Source organism: Oncorhynchus mykiss, chromosome 11 (assembly GCF_057628025.1).
Source record: "Oncorhynchus mykiss isolate SJ-2025 chromosome 11, ASM5762802v1, whole genome shotgun sequence".
Taxonomy (NCBI): domain Eukaryota; kingdom Metazoa; phylum Chordata; class Actinopteri; order Salmoniformes; family Salmonidae; genus Oncorhynchus; species Oncorhynchus mykiss.
The window spans coordinates 61,422,589-61,443,578 of NC_143032.1; the positions used below are offsets into that span (position 1 = coordinate 61,422,589).

At 44.1% G+C, this 20,990-nt stretch overlaps 1 protein-coding gene across 4 annotated transcripts in view; it reads right to left on the minus strand.

Moving 5' to 3' along the window:
- Positions 1–20,990, minus strand: part of osbp2b (oxysterol binding protein 2b) — an 82,220-nt gene that overhangs the window by 31,342 nt on the left and 29,888 nt on the right. For 2 of the 4 annotated variants that reach the window (XM_021621639.3, XM_090190782.1), the window contains exon 3: positions 17,913–17,990. The exons of 1 other annotated variant lie outside the window; for it this stretch is intronic. In XM_021621639.3, coding sequence (XP_021477314.2) covers positions 17,913–17,990 — 78 coding nt within the window. Of the gene's footprint in view, positions 1–4,411; positions 4,935–17,912; positions 17,991–20,990 lie in introns of those variants that run through there. One more of the 4 variants, XM_036935955.2, reaches the window with a different exon arrangement.

A 20,990-nucleotide genomic window follows, 5' to 3' on the forward strand; every position in this document is an offset into this window, starting at 1 on the left:
TCATTACACGTCAAGTAAACCCACAACTAAATGTCCAACCTTCCACATCCTTCTTAGCATGCAAACTGCTAATTTCTCACATGTCTGGTCTGAAAGAAATAAGAAAAGAAAGAAAGAAAGAGAGAAAAAGAGATGGTTGTGTAATTAGGAGAGCAGTGCAGTACTACTAAACTGACAGACCCCGTCTCCAGCTCCACTGAGGATGTGCTGTCAGATCAGTGGTCTGGTTCAGGGTACATCCACTAGCATGGAGATCTGATCTACCCCAGGAGCACGCATGGAGTCATGCAGGAAGCCTGTCTCTGTGTGTTAACACTGACATTCACACACCAAACAGAACAGACGGCTGTACTTTAGTCTCTGGGTAGCGTAGACATAGAATGATGGGATAATGATGAGGTAATAATGAGATAATTATTAACAGTTCATCATAATAAATAATGTGAAGAATCACATCCTCACTGCATAAATCATATAATGGCTAATACATTTATGAGATACAGTACCAAATACCATTTTAAGTGATCAATGCATTGTTTTGCAGAGAACCCATTACAATTAGTGGCAGGAGCGTTGGGTCAGTAACCAAAAGGTCGCTGGTTCGAGCTGACAAGCTGAAAATCTGTCAATGTGCCATTGAGCAAGGCACTTAACCCTAATTGCTATTGTAAGTCAATCTGGATAAGAGCTTCTGCTAAATGATTGAAATGTAAAAATGCAAATAATCCCACTTCAGAAATCCTATCAGATCCCTCTCCACTCAGCTCCATATATAGCATATTCCAAGTACAGACTCACGCTATTCTTCCTCATCCAGCTCAGCTCACATCCCAAACCACATGCACACCTGAGGTTAAAGGAGGCCGTGGATGGAGAAATGGTGCATTGGTAGGTAATGCATAACTACCCATGAAATCTGGAGAGTAGGTTATATTTAGTAGTACCGACGGACTAGTATGTACTTGCGTGTCTGTCTGTTTTTAGAGTAGTCAGATTCATCAAGGAGAAGAGACACAGGGAGCTGAGCGAGGGAGTTTGAGAGAAAGAGAATAGAGTGAGATAGAGAGAGAGAGAGTTAGAGAGAGAGTGAGAGAGAGAGAGTTAGAGAGAGAGTTAGAGAGAGACAGAGACAGAGACAGAGAGAGAGAGAGAGATAGAGAGTTAGAGAGAGAGAGAGTTAGAGAGAGACAGAGAGAGAGAGCGCGAGAGAGAGAGAGAGTGAGTGAGTTAGTGAGAGGATAGAGGGGAGAGAGGATAGAGAGAGAGAGAGAGAGAGAGAGAGAGAGAGAGAGAGAGAGAGAGAGAGAGAGAGAGAGAGAGAGAGAGAGAGAGAGAGAGAGAGAGAGAGAGAGAGAGAGAGAGAGAGAGAGAGAGAGAGAGAGAGAGAGAGATAGGGGGGAGAGAGGATAGAGAGAGAGAGCGTTAGAGTGAGAGGATAGAGGAGTGGGATAGAGAGAGAGAGTTAGAGTGAGAGGATAGAGGGGGGAGAGGATAGAGGATAGAGGGGAGAGAGGATAGAGGGGAGAGAGGATAGAGGGGGGTGAGAGGATAGAGGGGAGTGAGAGGATAGAGGGGAGAGAGGATAGAGGGGAGAGAGTGTGTGAGCGGTGTGTCCTGGGCCAGGAGAGGGAGGAGAGTGTAATTCTGAGCGGTAATTGCTAACTGGCTGCTGGGCTCCCCTGAGATGCATCAAGTGAAGACAAATGGAGGAGACGGCAGGTTAAACCCAGTAACACAGCGCCCGGCTCAAACCAAATTAGGAACTGTGCAGAGCAACCTATCACTGTCCCCCCAACCTCTGCAGTACACTTCTAATAGAATATTGAACACAATATAAAAACACTGAGACTGAGGGTTTGGTGAGTAAGGGGCAGCGTAACTCACATTTTACCAGAAAGCAAAAGATCAGCTTTCAATGAAAACAAATGTAAAATGTAATTGTAAAAAAGTTCTGAAAGGGATCTGAAATAAATCCATATGAATATTTATTAGACAGAGGGGCAATATTCTATTTCCTGTCTGGCGTAGTATAGCAGGCTTTACAAGGAGGGGATATTTTAGAGAGCCAATATGTTGATCGATCCACAGCACATTCAGGTTCTGTCCCAAATGGCACCCTATACAGTGCACTACTTTTGATCAATCAATCAATCAATCAATTAAATGTATTTTTAAAAGTCCTTTTACATCAGGGCCCTTCAAGGGGAAATTTTCCTCTGCTCTCCCTCCCACTCTCTACAGGCATGGACATTAATTTGTCCATGCCACTAAATGCAAATTCAGCACCTCAGTGGCACCTCCTCGTCCTTGTGAGAGGGCATGCTGGGAAGGGAAAGTGTGTGAGTCTGGCCTGGGAACCCACAGTGGTGCTGTAGGGTTCTGCTGCATGCATGATGACAGGGTTATTGAGAAATAGCAATTCAAGAGGCCAGAAGAAAAGTTCATGCAACGACTGTAGATGACGGTCAGTTACACTGAAACAGTCTGTACTGAGTTCTACATGGTTTCTGGTCACGGTTTTATCTGAGAGTAGTGGGGCCAGGACCATACCAGTATCGTGATACTTGTTAGTATCGTGGCAAGGATTTAACTTCTTTAGGAAAAGAGCCCTAATGTTGGAAACAAACATCATAGTGTTGTCATTCAGAGTCACATTTCCTATCCAAGCTATAGCAGAATATTTGACATACAGCAGGTTTTTAAAGGACCAAGAGTTTAGTCTGCTTAGTGTTTTCAGTTATGCTACGGAAAACATATTGCAATACTGGCAGGGGTGAAAGTAGATTTCATTTCTTACCAGTACGGCGTACCCCCACTATTTATTTTGCCGGCACACCATACCAGACCACCTTAATTTCAACCCTGGATACAGGTATCCTCACAGCCCTAGTAAGCAGCCTCGGCTTGTGCAAACCGGAACAGCTCATAGGAGCTCATGCTGAGTCTAGTCTATCGCAGGGCCTTAACCCAGAGATGCATCAGGTCCCATTTTTAGTCTTTGGAGAAAAAAAATGCTCTGTGTGTGTGTGTGTGTGTGTGTGTGTGTGTGTGTGTGTGTGTGTGTGTGTGTGTGTGTGTGTGTGTGTGTGTGTGTAGAGCAGAGATAGTACAGAAAGCCCAGGGCAGAAGCACACAGCTGTCCTACTGAAACATCACTACCAGCTCCAGGGGGAGAGAGGGATAGAGAGGGGTAATGGAGGGTGGGAAAGGGGGATGGAGGGAAAGAGAGAAAACATGGTCATTGTGCAGTAGAGTCTACGGCAGGGGTAGTTTGGCTACCCTGGTCCTGGAGTGCCGCAATGTTTCATGTTTTTGATTTAACTGACCTGGAAGACCAGGTGTGTTGAATTAGGCAATCATTGAACTGATCAATTAGCCTAGTTGGAACAAAATCCGGCAGTACCTGCGGCCCTCCAGGAACAGGATTGCCTACCCCTGGTTTACGGTATAAGAGACTGTGACCAATCAAAGCACCAAATTATGACAATAAAAAATACAAACTTTAACTGACATAAATTCAACCACAGCTCAACTCACTCAACACACATACTGTAAAGTCCATGAATGGGTTCATCCCCATCACTTCACCTCACATACCATGCTTGGTTAGTGAGGTTACACAGGCCTGCACCAACAGTCACACATGCCCACTCTGACACACAGCTGACATGGAGTTCCACAAATAAAGTTTCAAAACTAAGGACCAAATTTAACCTTGGACTGATAAACTACTGTTACAAATGTGTAATCCCCTAACGGAAACATAATGTAAATCAATTGCATATTCACATGGTGATAAAGTAGACTAATTTCTTAAACTTACACACAGAAAATAAATATAAAGTAACCCAAAGTAGATGTATGCTGGTACAGTAACTATAGTGCAGTATCACACACTGCACTGAACTGCATAAGTGTGGTCATCATCTCCATGACTCTGCGGAGGGGCTCTAGGACCCAGGGAGCCGCAAGAGCTAGCATCTTTACAATCCTCAATGTCATCATTATATATGGACTACTGCTACTATTAACACTCTACTCACATACTGTACATGCACAGACAACTACGGCATGCAGATATACACAGCTAGGGGCTAGCTAGCATGTGCAAGTTTCATAACTTCCAAGTGCAAACACAAAGTGAAGCAGCCGGAAGACAGAGGGAGTGAATGGGAGAGGGAGAGAGAGAGGAAGGGAGAGCAGGAAGAGAGGGAGGGAGGGAAAGGAGTGGGAGGGGAGGCTGCATCCCTATGAACGCACGTCCACCCATCTCAACTCTGCTGCTGCTGTGGATGGTCCAAAGCAGTAACACCGGCCAGGCTGCAGTCGGTCCCAAGCAGCACGGAACTGAGCCAAAAGCCAGAAAGCGGCGGTTCGATACAGAGAGATGGATGGATAAATGGATGGATACCTCCGAGGCATACGAGGTGGAGGAGGTGGCAGGCCGAAGTTTTCCTCCGGGGTGGTGTGAGAGGAGTGTGGAGGCTGTCTCCTCCTGAGGCTGAGCTGTAGCTGCTGTACTGACCCTGGTTCAGTTTACTGAGGCAGCCCGAGTTGCAGAAGGAGCGGACCGTCCCTGGTTCCCAGCAGCCCCGGCCCTTCATCCCCCTCTCTCTCCTCTCTGCTCTGCAGGCCCGGCGCTCCCCGAGACGCGACACTAGCCTGGGCCGCTACATCATCCTGGCGCGGGGGGGCGGAGGCAGCAGCGATTGTCCTTATTCAGCATTGCAGCGGGCACACACACTGCTCACACACACATTCACACGCCCGCACGCTATGACAAGGGAAGGGAGGCAGGCGCTCCCCTCTTGCATTCGTGTTCTCTCCCTCTCCTAGCTTCGGCTCTTCTTCTCTGAAACGCTCTCGCTGCACACACACTCAGAGCACAGCACATTTACAATTCTCCTCCACATGCTTCTCTCAATGCAGTGCAGAGTGGAAAGGAGGGAAGGAGGGAGGGAGGGCGAGGCAGAGAGGAGATAGATGACTGCCGGCTGCCGAGACCTATAGAACCTAGACCAGAATGCATTACTGCTTCCCCACTGCCATAGCCCCCCTCCCTCCCGCTGCTTGCCTTCCCTGCTTGACGGCATAAATCAATAGTTAACGGCTTCACTGCTGCACAGATTACAGTGAGCATTAGGGACAGTGCTTCACAGATCACCAAACTACCATGGTGTGCAGGTGTGTGATATGATACTGGTGTTAACCTCATGTGGAAACTACAGTCAAGGACATACAGGTCAAGCAATCTGTCATCTCTTTGCGGTCTTCAATAAAATATCTATCAACCGATCACCTCTCTGCTATTCTCTCTGCCTCTTTCCCACGACCAGTGAAGCTTTCCTGGAGAAACCAACAGTAGCCATCAGGCCACTGCGCAATTCTGACCCCCTCTAAAAGGGCAAGGTCAATGCAGAGATGTGATAGCAGAGATATACTACTGTTACTGTGGCTGCTCTTCTCAGCAGCATGCACTGCTCTGCTGCACCCACAGCTGTGTTCAGAAGGGGGGAGGTGATCATTTTAATACGGCTGCCAAGGGTTCATGCAGTGTACTGCATTTGCATTCCAAGGTGACCTTGACCGCCCACAAAGCTTTCTGCCTCCCTCTGTGTTGCGCTCGCACACGCACACACCTTGAGAAAGGGGAACAGTCTCACACACACATGTATTACCAACAATAACTAGGCTGTCCTCTGATCATATCCTCTGTTACCCTCTATAGGCTCATAACAGCAGCTAATGTCGTCGCTGTCCGAATGAGCGGATGTTAAGCGTCGCAATTCGCATACACATTGGAGCATGGCAACAGAGACCGTTTATTTATAGTGATCCACTTGAATTCTGCTCAAGCTGCTGCTGACGCCTCTGGGAAGGACACACCATGACGATGTGTTTGTATTATCGGCAGCTGTATGAGCTGTCATTAACCATGGCATGGTTCCAGGGGTGCAACTTTCATTGGGGACAGGGGCGGACATGTCCCCCCGACATTCTGAAATTGCATTTTTGTCATTGGAATGTAATACAAAACATGGCAAGAGTGTGCTTTAGGACCAGGCGGACGCCTCCGAGCAGTCGGGAAGACTATTTGGAGTGTTTATCCGACTGGATTTACAGTGGTTCTTTGTTTAAAAGTTGTGTCGTACTGCAACACAGCTTGCGGGCTGCCGCAGAATTGTACGGCACGTTGTGTGTCAGCCATTGTTGCCATTAATGCTAGTTAGTGATAGTTTGACCACCAGAGGGCATCTTTGAGAAAACTTTTACATCTTTAATATTGGCTGTACTAGAGAAGTTAAAACCTTTTTTTGAAAGAACATAGTATATGTGATTGATTAAGAAATGTAGCTTAATTCATTTGATTAATATTATGGTGTTTCTATTCAAAGAAAAAAAAGTATACATCTGACAGACAGCGCATGATTCAGTAACACTAAACAAGGATTAGATGGAGGCAGATGTTATAGGAAGAGACTTGGATGTATAGCTGAGGGAAAGGTGGGAAGCATCTGGGAACCTACAGTACCTTTTATTTAGCAAGAAGAAAATAGAATAAGAAAGAGAGAAAAAGTTGTGTTGACTGGCTTTCAAAAGTTGGCGCTGTACAACGTGACCGGTTGGGAGTAGGCTACTAAGTGACTGCGTGTGAAGAGCAATATAATCCTAACATTTCCACACCCTAATTGTAGTCTAGCCAATACCCAAACAGAGATTCAGTGAAAATAAAAATCTCATTGATTTATTAATACCATTCCCCATGCTCATCTCAGAGCAGCGCCAAACGGTGCTGAAATAGTTGACCACACGCGGGTAGGCTATTGCTTCAAATCCTATTATAACAATTGGATGAATTTGGGTGTTCCAGTAAGCAACAATTTGTTGCCTTCTTTGTTGCCTTCATTAGCCTACTTTATTCTTAAAAGAACTCCAGCACAGAGAAGAGAAAGGAGCCTTAAATTATTTTTTAAATGATTTAACTAGGCAAGTCAGTTAACAACAAATTCTTATTTACAATGACGGCCTACACCAACCAAACCCGGACGATGCTGGGTCAATTGTGCGCCATGGGACTCCCAATCACGGCTGAATAAAGCCATTGAATTCACAAACTAATTTGACTGTTTTTCATATTGGCAATCAACCATAAACACAGCATCTACCGTGGTATTCCATTTCCAGCAAGATTATTCAAGCCATCAACTCACTGATGGTTGAAGATGATGAGCGATCAGCAAAGGCAATCTGGAATCTGCTGGCATCAGCGTACAAGATCGCTCTAATCACAGTCAGAAAACAATTGAAGAAACTTGAGTGGACTTATGGAAAGGCTCTGTAAGAGATTATATATAAAACATTAACCATGTGTGTTCTCTTGTTTTGTTCTGTTCCGTAGTTTCAACCTAATGATTCGTCTGACAAACAAAGAACTTTGCGCGCCGCAAAACCAGTTCGTATTGAAGTATAACTTTTGTATGACTGACGCATTGAGTGAGAGGTCTAATGCTTTAATATTTAATCATTTCTGCCCTCTGAATTCATATTCATTATATAAATAGGCCCATGTCCACCTTCATCAGATGAACCGCAACATGTCGGCTAAAGCGATTTAATTAATTTCATTAATTTAATTAATTAATGCAACTGAAAGTTAATATTGTGATAGTGAAGAGCAATATTATTTTATTTCCAAATAAAAATCTGATTGATTATCAAGACCAGTCCCTATGCGGTCCTTCAGTGATATTTATTCCCATAGTAATTCGCTATGGAGCCATTAATATATTTAAAGTCCATTAACTCGGCAAGAGTCAACTGTCCTGCTGATAGTTGAAATAAACACCGGCATTTTGAAAAGGTATTTTTATTATTTTATAAACAAAAGCATAAAGATGTTGATGTAGAAATCCTGCAGAGTATATGACTTACACAACATTTTGCAGTTGCATGATGTTTGTAGTTAGAAACGTAAAACTTTAGAGTACTTAATACATAGCAAATTGGGGGGATTATTTAAAAAATAATAATTCACACCTAGCACAAGCTATCCTTTTGTAAAGGTTGAAGAGTCTATTGTCCTGCTAATAGCCCATTGTGGAAACAACGGCTGTGTGCTACTCTCTTCACAGAACAGCACAAACTGGCCCTAACCAGAATAGAAAGAGGAGTGGGAGGCCCCAGTGCACAATTGAGCAAGAGGACAACTACATTAGTGTGTCTAGTTTGAGAAACAGACGCCTCACAAGTCCTCAACTGGCAGCTTCATTAAATAGTACCTGCAAAACCACAGTCTCAACGTCAACAGTGAGGAGGCGACTCCGGGATGCTGGCCTTCCTTTCCTGTAGCGGTCATGAGAGCCAGTTTAATCATAGGACTTAATGGTTTTGTGACTGTACTTGAAGAAACGTAACTTTTAACAAGGCACACCTGTTAATTGAAATACATTCCAGGTCACCTTATGAAGCTGGTTGAGAGAATGCCAAGAGTGTGCAAAGCTGTCATCAAGGCAAAGGTTGGCTACTTTGAAGAATGTAAAATATATTTTGACACTTTTTTGGTTACTACATGATTCCATGTGTTATTTCAAAGTTTTGATGTCTTCACTATTATTCTACAATGTAGAAAATGCTAAAAAATAAAGAAAAACCCTTGAATGAGTAGGTGTGTCCAAACTTTTGACTGGCACTGTATATATTTACAAAATAATATATATGGGGGATTTGAAATTATGCAGACAATTACGTTGATGGAAGCCACAATCTATCTGCAATATTAAAGCTGATCTAGCCCCTAAAAGAAAATGTGACCCACCCCCAACTTCTAAAACCAAAGTTGTGCCCCTGTATGGTTACACTTTTATAAACAGTGCATGTCTGTAAGATGGATACTAAAAAACCATGTCAGCAGTGTCCTGAGATAGGGATTTGGAATAGCATCTCTGCTGCATTGCTTGTGCGTGATGTGCACTACAGGAGGTTGGTGGCACCTTAATGACTGGAGCGAAATTAGTGGAATGATATCAAATTTATCAAACACATGGTTTCCATAGTTTCCAGGTGTTTGATGCCATACCATTTGCTCCGTTCCGGCCATTATGAGCTGTCCTCCCCTCAACAGCCTCCTGTGATGTGCACATAAAGAACACATATGCATGGATATTTTACACACTGTCTGTGACATTCTGCTATGAAGTAGATCTGTAGTGAAGGACATGGTGATAAACAGTCTTATATACTGAAGTAGATCTGTAGTGAAGGACATGGTGATAAACAGTCTTATATACTGAAGTAGATCTGTAGTGAAGGACATGGTGATAAACAGTCTTACAGTGCCTTGCGAAAGTATTCGGCCCCCTTGAACTTTGCGACCTTTTGCCACATTTCAGGCTTCAAACATAAAGATATAAAACTGTATTTTTTTGTGAAGAATCAACAACAAGTGGGACACAATCATGAAGTGGAACGACATTTATTGGATATTTCAAACTTTTTTAACAAATCAAAAACTGAAAAATTGGGCGTGCAAAATGATTCAGCCCCCTTAAGTTAATACTTTGTAGCGCCACCTTTTGCTGCGATTACAGCTGTAAGTCGCTTGGGGTATGTCTCTATCAGTTTTGCACATCGAGAGACTGAAATTTTTTCCCATTCCTCCTTGCAAAACAGCTCGAGCTCAGTGAGGTTGGATGGAGAGCATTTGTGAACAGCAGTTTTCAGTTCTTTCCACAGATTCTCGATTGGATTCAGGTCTGGACTTTGACTTGGCCATTCTAACACCTGGATATGTTTATTTTTGAACCATTCCATTGTAGATTTTGCTTTATGTTTTGGAACATTGTCTTGTTGGAAGACAAATCTCAGTCCCAGTCTCAGGTCTTTTGCAGACTCCATTAGGTTTTCTTCCAGAATGGTCCTGTATTTGGCTCCATCCATCTTCCCATCAATTTTAACCATCTTCCCTGTCCCTGCTGAAGAAAAGCAGGCCCAAACCATGATGCTGCCACCACCATGTTTGACAGTGGGGATGGTGTGTTCAGCTGTGTTGCTTTTACGCCAAACATAACGTTTTGCATTGTTGCCAAAAAGTTCAATTTTGGTTTCATCTGACCAGAGCACCTTCTTCCACATGTTTGCTGTGTCTCCCAGGTGGCTTGTGGCAAACTTTAAACAACACTTTTTATGGATATCTTTAAGAAATGGCTTTCTTCTTGCCACTCTTCCATAAAGGCCAGATTTGTGCAATATACGACTGATTGTTGTCCTATGGACAGAGTCTCCCACCTCAGCTGTAGATCTCTGCAGTTCATCCAGAGTGATCATGGGCCTCTTGGCTGCATCTCTGATCAGTCTTCTCCTTGTATGAGCTGAAAGTTTAGAGGGTCGGCCAGGTCTTGGTAGATTTGCAGTGGTCTGATACTCCTTCCATTTCAATATTATCGCTTGCACAGTGCTCCTTGGGATGTTTAAAGCTTGGGAAATATTTTTGTATATAAATCCGGCTTTAAACTTCTTCACAACAGTATCTCGGACCTGCCTGGTGTGTTCCTTGTTCTTCATGATGCTCTCTGCACTTTTAACGGACCTCTGAGACTATCACAGTGCAGGTGCATTTATACGGAGACTTGATTACACACAGGTGGATTGTATTTATCATCATTAGTCATTTAGGCCAACATTGGATCATTCAGAGATCCTCACTGAACTTCTGGAGAGAGTTTGCTGCACTGAAAGTAAAGGGGCTGAATAATTTTGCACGCCCAATTTTTCAGTTTTTGATTTGTTAAAAATGGTTGAAATATCCAATAAATGTCGTTCCACTTCATGATTGTGTCCCACTTGTTGTTGATTCTTCACAAAAAAAATACAGTTTTATGTCTATATGTTTGAAGCCTGAAATGTGGCAAAAGGTCGCAAATTTCAAGGGGGCCGAATACTTTCGCACTGTATATACTGAAGTAGATCTGTAGTGAAGGACATGGTGATAAACAGTATTATATACTGAAGTAGATCTGTAGTGAAGGACATGGTGATAAACAGTCTTATATACTGAAGTAGATCTGTAGTGAAGGACATGGTGATAAACAGTCTTATATATTGAAGTAGATCTGTAGTGAAGGACATGGTGATAAACAGTCTTATATACTGAAGTAGATCTGTAGTGAAGGACATGGTGATAAACAGTCTTATATACTGAAGTAGATCTGTAGTGAAGGACATGGTGATAAACAGTCTTATATACTGTAGTAGATCTGTAGTGAAGGACATGGTGATAAACAGTCTTATATACACTGAAGTAGATCTGTAGTGAAGGACATGGTGATAAACAGTCTTATATACTGAAGTAGATCTGTAGTGAAGGACATGGTGATAAACAGTCTTATATACTGAAGTAGATCTGTAGGGAAGGACATGGTGATAAACAGTCTTATATACTGAAGTAGATATGTAGTGAAGGACATGGTGATAAACAGTCTTATATACTGAAGTAGATCTGTAGGGAAGGACATGGTGATAAACAGTCTTATATACTGTAGTAGATCTGTAGTGAAGGACATGGTGATAAACAGTCTTATATACTGAAGTAGATCTGTAGTGAAGGACATGGTGATAAACAGTCTTATATACTGTAGTAGATCTGTAGTGAAGGACATGGTGATAAACAGTCTTATATACTGAAGTAGATCTGTAGTGAAGGACATGGTGATAAACAGTCTTATATACTGAAGTAGATCTGTAGTGAAGGACATGGTGATTGATGGTCCCCTCAATGTAACATGATGCTTCGTGCTTAGGGATTGGGAGAGGGGGTGTAGGGGTGGAAACAGTTCACACACCCACCCCCACACCCCTGTGGCTATAATCCCCCACCCCCCAACCGGTGGAGGAGGGAATGACAGTGTTACTGAGGCTGTCAGGCTGCCTGGTAAATTGGGGAGTGTTCGCTTGATTAAGGGAAAAAATAAAAGTGACAGTTATTTTGCGGACTACAGTGTCATAAATTCCGCAGCAACTTTCCTAATAGCCTAACGTGAGAAAACAGGGGCTGTGGATTCAGAGCTATAATAGTGTATCAGTGAGAGAACTGAGGCTGCTGTTGAGTGGTGGCCTGTGTGTCCCAAATAGCACCATCTTCCCTATAAAGTGCACTGCTTTTGAAAATAGCCCTACAGGCCCTGATCAAAAGTAATGCATTATAAAGGGAATAGGGTGCTATTTGGGATGTATCCAGTGTGTTGGGGAGAAGGTGTGTTCTTCCGTAAGTAACTCACGTATGTCCTAAGTCTTATACAGGGGAGGGAAACAAAGCCAGGTACCTCCAATTAATATCACACTCACTTGACCTGCATTTATTATTATCTCCTTTAACAGAGCTACAGGTAACAGCGCAAAGACAACTGAAATGGTTTCCACCGATGTGAGTGAGTGAGTGAGTGAGTGAGTGAGTGAGAGAGAGAACTACAGTAGCAATGGTCTCTGAATGTCATGCCACTTCATCACAACAATAGGATCCAACAGAGAACACGCATTTTCCATGGAGATGAGACATTTTTGCAGTTTTGAAGCCAATTCCTGCAATCCTACACATTCTGCCATGGAGCTGAAAGAAAATGTTGCAGTTATAAAGCTAATTTCCTGCAATTCCATGCATTTTGCCATAGCTAATGCTGTGTTCAAGTTGACTGGATGCTCTTTAGGTGATGGACCATTCTTGATACATACATACGGGAAACTGTTGAGCATGAAAAACCCAGCAGCGTTGCCGTTCTTGACACACTCAAACCGGTCCACCTGGCACCTACTACCATACCCTGTTCAAAGGCACTTAAATATTTTGTCTTGCCCATTCATCTCTGAATCGCACACATACACAATCCATGTTTTAATTGTTTCAAGTCTTAAAAACCCTTCTTTAACCCGTCTCCTCCCCTTCATCTACACTGATTGAAATGGATTTAATAAGTGACATCAATGAGCGATCATAGTTTCCACTTAGATTAACCTGGTCATACTGTCATAAAAAGAGTTCCTAATATTTTGTTCACTCAAGGTATGTCCATTATATTATTTACATACTTTATACAGTATAGTGTACCTATGATGAAAATTACAGGCCTCTCTCATATTTTTAAGTGGGAGAACTTGCACAATTGGTGGCTGACTAAATACTTTTTTGCCCCACTGTATCTGGTTACTGCATTTGAGAATAAAATCCAGACATTTCTTCTCACGGCCCCAATCAAAGAACTTTGTGCTCATAAGTTCTAAACCCACTCACTGAAGTGTCTAAGTTCAAAAGAGCAAACATTTCTCTCTGAGAAAAGGAAGCAACATTATAAAAAATAAAGGTTGTGTTATGGATGAAACCGTCTCTGAACAAAGATGGTACTAGTTATGGTGATGGCAGCCAAATTGAACGGAATGTTAAAATCTTTTTTCTTTTTTTACATAAAGGACTACTACAATGCCTACTACAAACTAAATGAGCATGGCGATTCCCTCTGAAATATGATCTCCATTCCTCCTGCCCTCTCCCTATGGGCTGATCTCCTTCTATGGTGATAAGCCAGACATCAAAAGAAGGTTGAGGATCTTCAAGTAACCATATGGTTAGAGCAGAGAGTTACTGCTTCTTGCCTGAGGCTGGGCCTGGGGCTGCTTTATTGCAAGGGGTAATGTATTGACTTGATGATTTGGCAATTACAGGCTGACACAACACTTCATATTAATGTCCCACGGAGCACCGCCCAATTATAGCTGACCGTCAATACACTAGACCAACGAGTCATCCCAGCTAGCAACTACTAAAAGAATATGCATAGCCACTCGCTACACATACAAACACCAAACTGAGAATAATCTGAAATAACAAAATGTAACTCCAATGACAACAGTTAGCAGAAAAGACCAGAGGGAGAGGAAAGGTGACAGGAAGGAGGACAGGTCCTTGTCTACATTGAGCCTGGTGCCAGGTTTGCCCTCTTGTGGTGAGGGGGAAGGAAGGCACAGGTTTCCCAGCAGACCTCATGAAGCTGCTTTATTCTGTGTCCCAATGGCACCCTATTCCCTACATAGTGAACTACATTTGACCAAAATCTTTGGCCCATGGTCAAAAGTAGTGCACTATATAGGGAACAGGGTGGCATTTGAAGCAGCTTCAGTGTTCCTCCCCTGCTATTCCCATCAGGATGAAACCCCTCCATGGCCCCCAGCCTCAGCCTGCCAGCCCTGGCACAAAGCTGGAATAGTGATCCTCAGCCAGCCAAACAGAGAATGACTGAGTAAAACAAGTCACTAACTAGAAGGAGAGGCAGCTGTCTGATCTTACTGTACATGAGATTCAAGACCGACTTCAACATCAGGGTCCTGAGACATGACGATGTGTCAGTCAGAGCCCCAAGCCATACAGATGAAAACTGATCTAGATAAGCCACGGGACAACAATCCAATTATGAAGGAAACCAGAGCAAACCAGAATACAAAACCCCCTAGCTATACCTGTCATAACCCAACGTTTTAGGAGTTTAGAGGTTTCACTGTTTTAAGAGGGGGGGGGGGGGGGGGGCACTTCATCTATGCACTGAGTATGTTTGACATTCTGCATACCAATGGATTGGTCTTTGAATAAATAAATAAATAATAAATTAATGTAATATAGCCTACACCTTCACAATAAGTCCATTATCTATTTTAGACAGGTCTAAAGAAACATGATATGAAGAAAATGTGGTCTATTTCAGAAGAACAGAATAGCATCCTCTGAGTTGTCCTTATGTTAGGTCCTGATCTGGCTATGCCATATGGCTGTGGGCTACACAAGTTCATTTAGCAGACAAGATTTGCTTAGAAAGTAAAAGTGCAATATGTGCCATGTAAGAAAGCTAACGTTTAAGTTCCTTGCTCAGAACATGAGAAAATATGAAAGCTGGTGGTTCCTTTTAACATGAGTCTTCAATATTTCCAGGTAAGAAGTTTCAGGTTGTAGTTATTACAGGAATTATAGGACTATTTCTCTCTATACCATTTGTATTTCATTAACCTTTGACTATTGGATGTTCTTATAGGCACTTTAGTTGCCAGTGTAACAGTATAGCTTCCGTCCCTCTCCTCACTCCTCCCTGGACTCGAACCAGGAACACAACGACATTAGCCACCCTCAAAGCAGCGTTACCCATGCAGAGCAAGGGGAACAACTACTCTAAGTCTCAGAGCGAGTGACGTTTTAAACGCTATTAGCGCGCACCCAGCTAACCATTTCACTTCAGTTACACCAGCCTCATCTCGGGAGTTGATAGGCTTGAAGTCATAAACAGCGCAATGCTTGACGCACAACGAAGAGCTGCTGGCAAAACTCACGAAAGTGCTGTTTGAATGAATGCTTACGAGCCTGCTGCTGCTTACCACTGCACCACTCGGGGGGCCTTCGACAAAACATTTCTGTATGGACCTCGCTTTGTGCACGGGGCATTGTCATGCTGAAACAGGAAAGCATCTTCCCCAAACAGAATCACAGAATTGTCTAGATTGTCATTGCATGCTGTAGCGTTAAGATTTCCATTCACTGGACTAAGGGGCCTAGCCAAACCATGAAAAACCCCAGACCATTATTCCTCCTCCACCAAACTTTACAGTTGGCACTATGCATTTGGGCAGGTAGCGTTCTACTGGCATCCATTAAACCCAGATTCATCCATCGGACTGCCAGATAGCGAAGCGTGATTCATGACTCCAGAGGACGCATTTCCACTGTTCCAGAGTCCAATGGCGGCGCGCTTTACACCACTCCAGCAGACGCTGCTCGGCCATGGAAATCCTTTTCATGGAGCTCCCGACGAACGGTTCTTGTGCTGACGTTGCTTCCAGAGGCAGTTTGAAACTTGGTAGCGAGAGTGTTGCAACTGAGGACAGATGATTTTTATGCGCTACGCGCTTCAGCACTCGACGGTCACGTTCTGTGAGCTTGTGTGGCCTACCACTTCACAGCTGAGCGGTTGTTGCTCCTAGACATTTCTACTTCACAACAAAAGCTAAAGTAGGGCAGAAATTTAACAAACTGACTAGTTGGAAAGGTGGCATCCTATGACGGAGCCACGTTGAAAGTCACTGAGCAAGGCTATTCTACTGCCAATGTTTGTCTGTGGAGATTGCATGGCTGTGTGCTCAATGTTCTACACCTGTCAGCAGCAAGTGTGGCTGAAATAACCAAATCACTCATTTGAAGGGGTGTCCACATACTTTTGTATATATAATAAATGTTTGGAACATCCCATCACAAAATCGCAGTAACGAATCGCAATACATAACATATCGTCACCGAAGTACCGTGATCATATCCTATTGGGAGGTTCCTGGCTATTTCCAGCACTACTAGACAACACTACCCTCTCGCTAACGCACATCAGTGTAAAATGTAACAGGAACAGAGAGAGCCATACACTGGCTCTTTATGAGTATTGCCTCCAGCCCTGTGCCTGAGGGATAAGGGAGGGACTGGAATGGCATCATTGTCTCGTCCATGCAGCGGTTTCCCCCAATGGGGAATGTTTAAAGACCATTCAAACCACAGGTGCTAAATATCTGGGACACTGTCTACCTTGTGTCACCTCTGAATGGGATAGGAGAGGAGGGAGAGAAAAAAACAGAAAGAGAAGAGGAAGAGATATTGCGAGGGAGAGGGAAGCCAATGACTTTTTTTGAAAGATGCAGTGGGAAGGAAAACAGGGTGAGACAGATGGAAGTGGGATGACAGACTGGAAAGAGTTGAGGGATGAGTGAAAGAGAGAGAGAGAGCGAGAGCGATGTGTTGGCATATCAGTGCAGCGGGTCCTGGAGTTCTGCACTGTTCATCTGCGGAATGTGCTAGTTTAGAAAGGTCAGACTTAGTATGTGACAGCACAGCTTCAAACTCAGGCTGACACCCTGCCCAGAGCACAGTAGCAGGCCAACAGGGAAAGACAGGGAAAAGAGAGGGGGGGTGAGCATGGAGCCATACACATCACCAAGGACTAGAAAGGGATGGAGGGACTTGAGCTGCTGTCACAGCATAGAGACACAGAGACGGAATAACAACAGACAGTGGGAAAGGATAAGAATGGAGAGAGAGAGAGAGAGAGTCCCACTAATGGTGGCCTAGTTTTAAAACAGTAGCAGGGTAACTGGACTGCTAATGTGTTACTGATCATAGAGCTTCTCTCTCCTCTACTCCCAACCCACCCTCCATCATTCTCCTCTCCACACAGCACCGGCTTCGTTCAGCTTCATTAGAGGGACAGGATCACACTCCCAAACAACCGGTGTGTGTCTCTGCCCAAGCCTGCAGATCTGAGACCAAACAGAAAACACAACCCAGACACAGTGATACACACATTTTAAAACGGACCGATTAGCGAGGAAAAAAACATCTGTCAGCTACCCCATGTCATTCTGAGCAGGTTGTTATACGTTCATATCTGAAACATTGCGATATAAAGTACTGAGATACAAAATTGAGCGCAATACACACAAATACAGAGATTGATCAAATGTATGTTAACTGATTTGCTCTCATCTACACTTACTAACACACGCACACACGCGCACACACATCTGAACAAAAACATCCAGGAAGCAGGAGTCCGGTCCATCAGTTCAGTATCTGAATACAGCAGAGTGTTGAGAGAGACAGTGGGAATAGCAGCAGCACTGTGATCCACCATGGTAACCAGGACAGAGACAACATGATTGACTCCCCCTCAACAACTCCACCACAAACCAAGCATATAGGGGACAGTGAATAGCCCAATAACCTATCCACCACACACACATGCATAAGCACACACACGGACACTCAAACAAATAACCAACCTACCCCAACTATATCCTCAACCGTTTATCTCAGAACGTCAGTTGAATGGAGAAAAAGCTGTACTTACTCACAGGTCTGAATGTGCCTGAAATCCTGCTCTTTCCTTTTTCCCTGTCAGGTCCAGTCCCAGTGGGATAGAGGAACTCTTTAGGAATGGGAAGAGGTACGGAGCATGAGTTGGAAAAAGCAGAAAAAAGTCATTCCATTCAGAACTGAGTCCCTCAGAGTGAGAAGCACAGTAAATTGCATACTGAGACAGAATGATAGTGGGAGAGAAAGAGCGAAAGATAGAGTGAGCAAGCAAGAGAAACAGAGAGGGAGTGAGCGAGAGAGAGGGGTAGAGAGGGAGTGAGCGAGAGAGAGAGGTAGAAAGGGAGTGAGCGAGAGAGAGTGGTAGAGAGGGAGTGAGCGAATGTGGGGAAAGAAAGCAGGGAGATGGCCAGGGAAAGGAGACGGGAGGGAGTGTAAAGAGGGGGTAGAGTAGGGAGAGGGAGTAGGAGAGAGAGGGAGGAAGAGAGAGGGGGAGAGGTAAAACAGAGGGATGCATTGAGGCATGTTCCATCATGCTTTCCTAATCAATCCCCACACTGTCCCCTTAGATATGCTCTCGGTTTCAGGACCACTCCTCAGTGGACGGGGTGGGAGAGAGGAGATGAAAGCAGGAAAAGAGAGAAAGAGGGAAGGATGTAGCCTACTTGTATTATTATGTGAGAGAGTGAGGGAGGATAGAGGGTGGGACCGTGGGGATGTGTGAGAAGAGGAATGTCGCGTGGATGGATGCTTCCCATCCCACGGGACCGTTCTAACAGACAAGGGGTGTACATAAACAGAGGTGTGGACAGGGATAGACATGGGAAGGGAGGGAGCGAGTTGTCCCATAAAGCTGAGCTCAGCGGAGGGCAGGCAGATATTAGGCAGATATCCCTGGTCCCCTGGGTGTACTGGTCCTAACCTACAATACACAGATGAATCAGTTCACGCTTCAGCAAACAAAGGAAAGGAGGGGTGGTCAACAATGACAAAAATCAAAAGGACTAATTCGAGGCAGAAAGCAGTTGGAACACTCAACAAAAAAGGCAGAGATTGATTTATTTTAGCTCACTTTAATCCATTGTACAGGTGAGAAGGTGACTGACGTTTCAAAGTCAAGCTGACGTCTTCTTCAGCTTGATGTCGAAACTCCAGTCACCTGCTCTCATCCTGTACAATGGATTAAAGTGAGCTAAAATAAATCAATCTCTGCCTTTATATGCTGAGTGCCGAAACTCCTTTCTGCCTCAAATTAGTCCTTTTGGAAGTTTTTCTTGATAAACTCTTCTCACAGGAATGAATCACTCACTACCGTACTGACCCCACCAGCCAGGATCCACAGATTACATATGCAAAAGCATATGCTCTCGTCTCACACACAGCAGCAGCACCACCACAGCATACTCACATACTGAAGATTTGTGTCCGGTAACAGACTCATCGACATAGCGTATCGAGCGTTTAGCCAGTCAGATCAATGCATGGCCATGGCTTTCACTGTGAATCACTTACTTAGAGAGGCACAGAGCTCTGGTCCCACACGGAGTTGGAGAGCACACAGAGGGAGAGGCTACGTCCCAAACAGCACCCTGTTTTCAATATAGTGTACTACTTTTGACCAGAGCCCAATATGGGCACTAGTCAAATGCAGCGCATTATAAAGGGAATAGGATGCCATTTGGGACGCCCACATGGACAGGGAGCCTCCTCTGTGCTGCTCCCCCCACCTGACTGGTCCTGTTCTTCTGCACCTGAAGCAGCCCAATCGATTGGCTCCTCCTGCAGCTCCTCCATTAGTCTAATCTAGCAGGGAGGAGAGGAGAGGACTGAAGGGGCAGCATGGAGCTTCATGGAGAGACCAGGAAGGAAGGCAGCTGCCCACAAGCTGCTTGATGTTCACATAGAGGCTCTGCTCTGAATTGCCATTTAACACGGATGATTCATTGCCAACTGCTGCACAATTTGTTTACCTTACTCTTGTTTATTATTTGTGTTCTACTACACATTTTCTTGAAATATTTCTCATTGAATTCATATTGGTTATCAAACCAAGTGGGAAATTCATTGAGTTGGGAATAGGAGGGGAATCACTGTCCCCTACTGGCTGCTTACGTAGCACAGGGTCTGCACATGACTAGCCATTTATTAGCCCTAACAGCAGTGCTCGACTTTTTAATTTAACCTTTGTTTAACTAGACAAGTCAGTTAAGAACAAATACTATTTACAATGACGGCCTACCAGGACAAAACAAACCATGACCTGACTTGGGCAGGAGCTCACCGAATCAGAGTACCCGTACCTAACATTTTTCACTTCTCGAGTTGTGGTACTTCTAGAATATTAGCTCAAAATGATGGTGGAGTTCCAGCACCTAAATATAAACAACATCTATTTTTAAGTACAAGTCAAGCGCTACCTAACAGCCAGTTGTGCCTCCAGAGGATTCGTTCTGTTCAACCATGGCAATCCTGACTCCATTAATGAAGAAAGATCAGCAGCAGCTCTGTCACTAACTACAGATTAAAGAGGAACTGACTGTGCTGCTGTGCTGCTGTGGTGCTGTGCTGCTGTGCTGGTCATGCCTGCTTTGATGTGAGTCTGTCCACCATCACAGATGAATGGTTTATGGATCTAGTACAGACAGAGTCTGGGGAAGACAGAGTGCTGGAGGCAGGGGAATATGTAAGGGATATTAAAGGGTCTATTGGGTCTCTGCTGAGAGGGAAGGATAGAAATAAGAGTGAGAAGACAGCTAGCGGTAGTGAGAACAAGGAACACAAGCTGGACTGATGATGAAAGGTGTTTAATGATAATATGTGAGTGTGTGTGTGTGTGTGTGTCTTCCTCCTCAGGAGATCAATAGGAGGTGGAGAGGATGTGACAGAGAGCAACACTGGGAGACGGTACTGTACCAGGACCTATTCTAAAAGCACCTAATGACATAACACTTTCACCAGCCACGTCTTGAGTTTGATGAACATTTCAGGCCCACACAGTTATTCATTCCCCCACACTGAGTTAGTCTATTTACTCTTCCAGCTCCTAAGAGCAACTCAACTGACTGTAAACATGGTTGTGTCATTGTCTCCCTGTTAAGTCTGTGTTAACTCATCC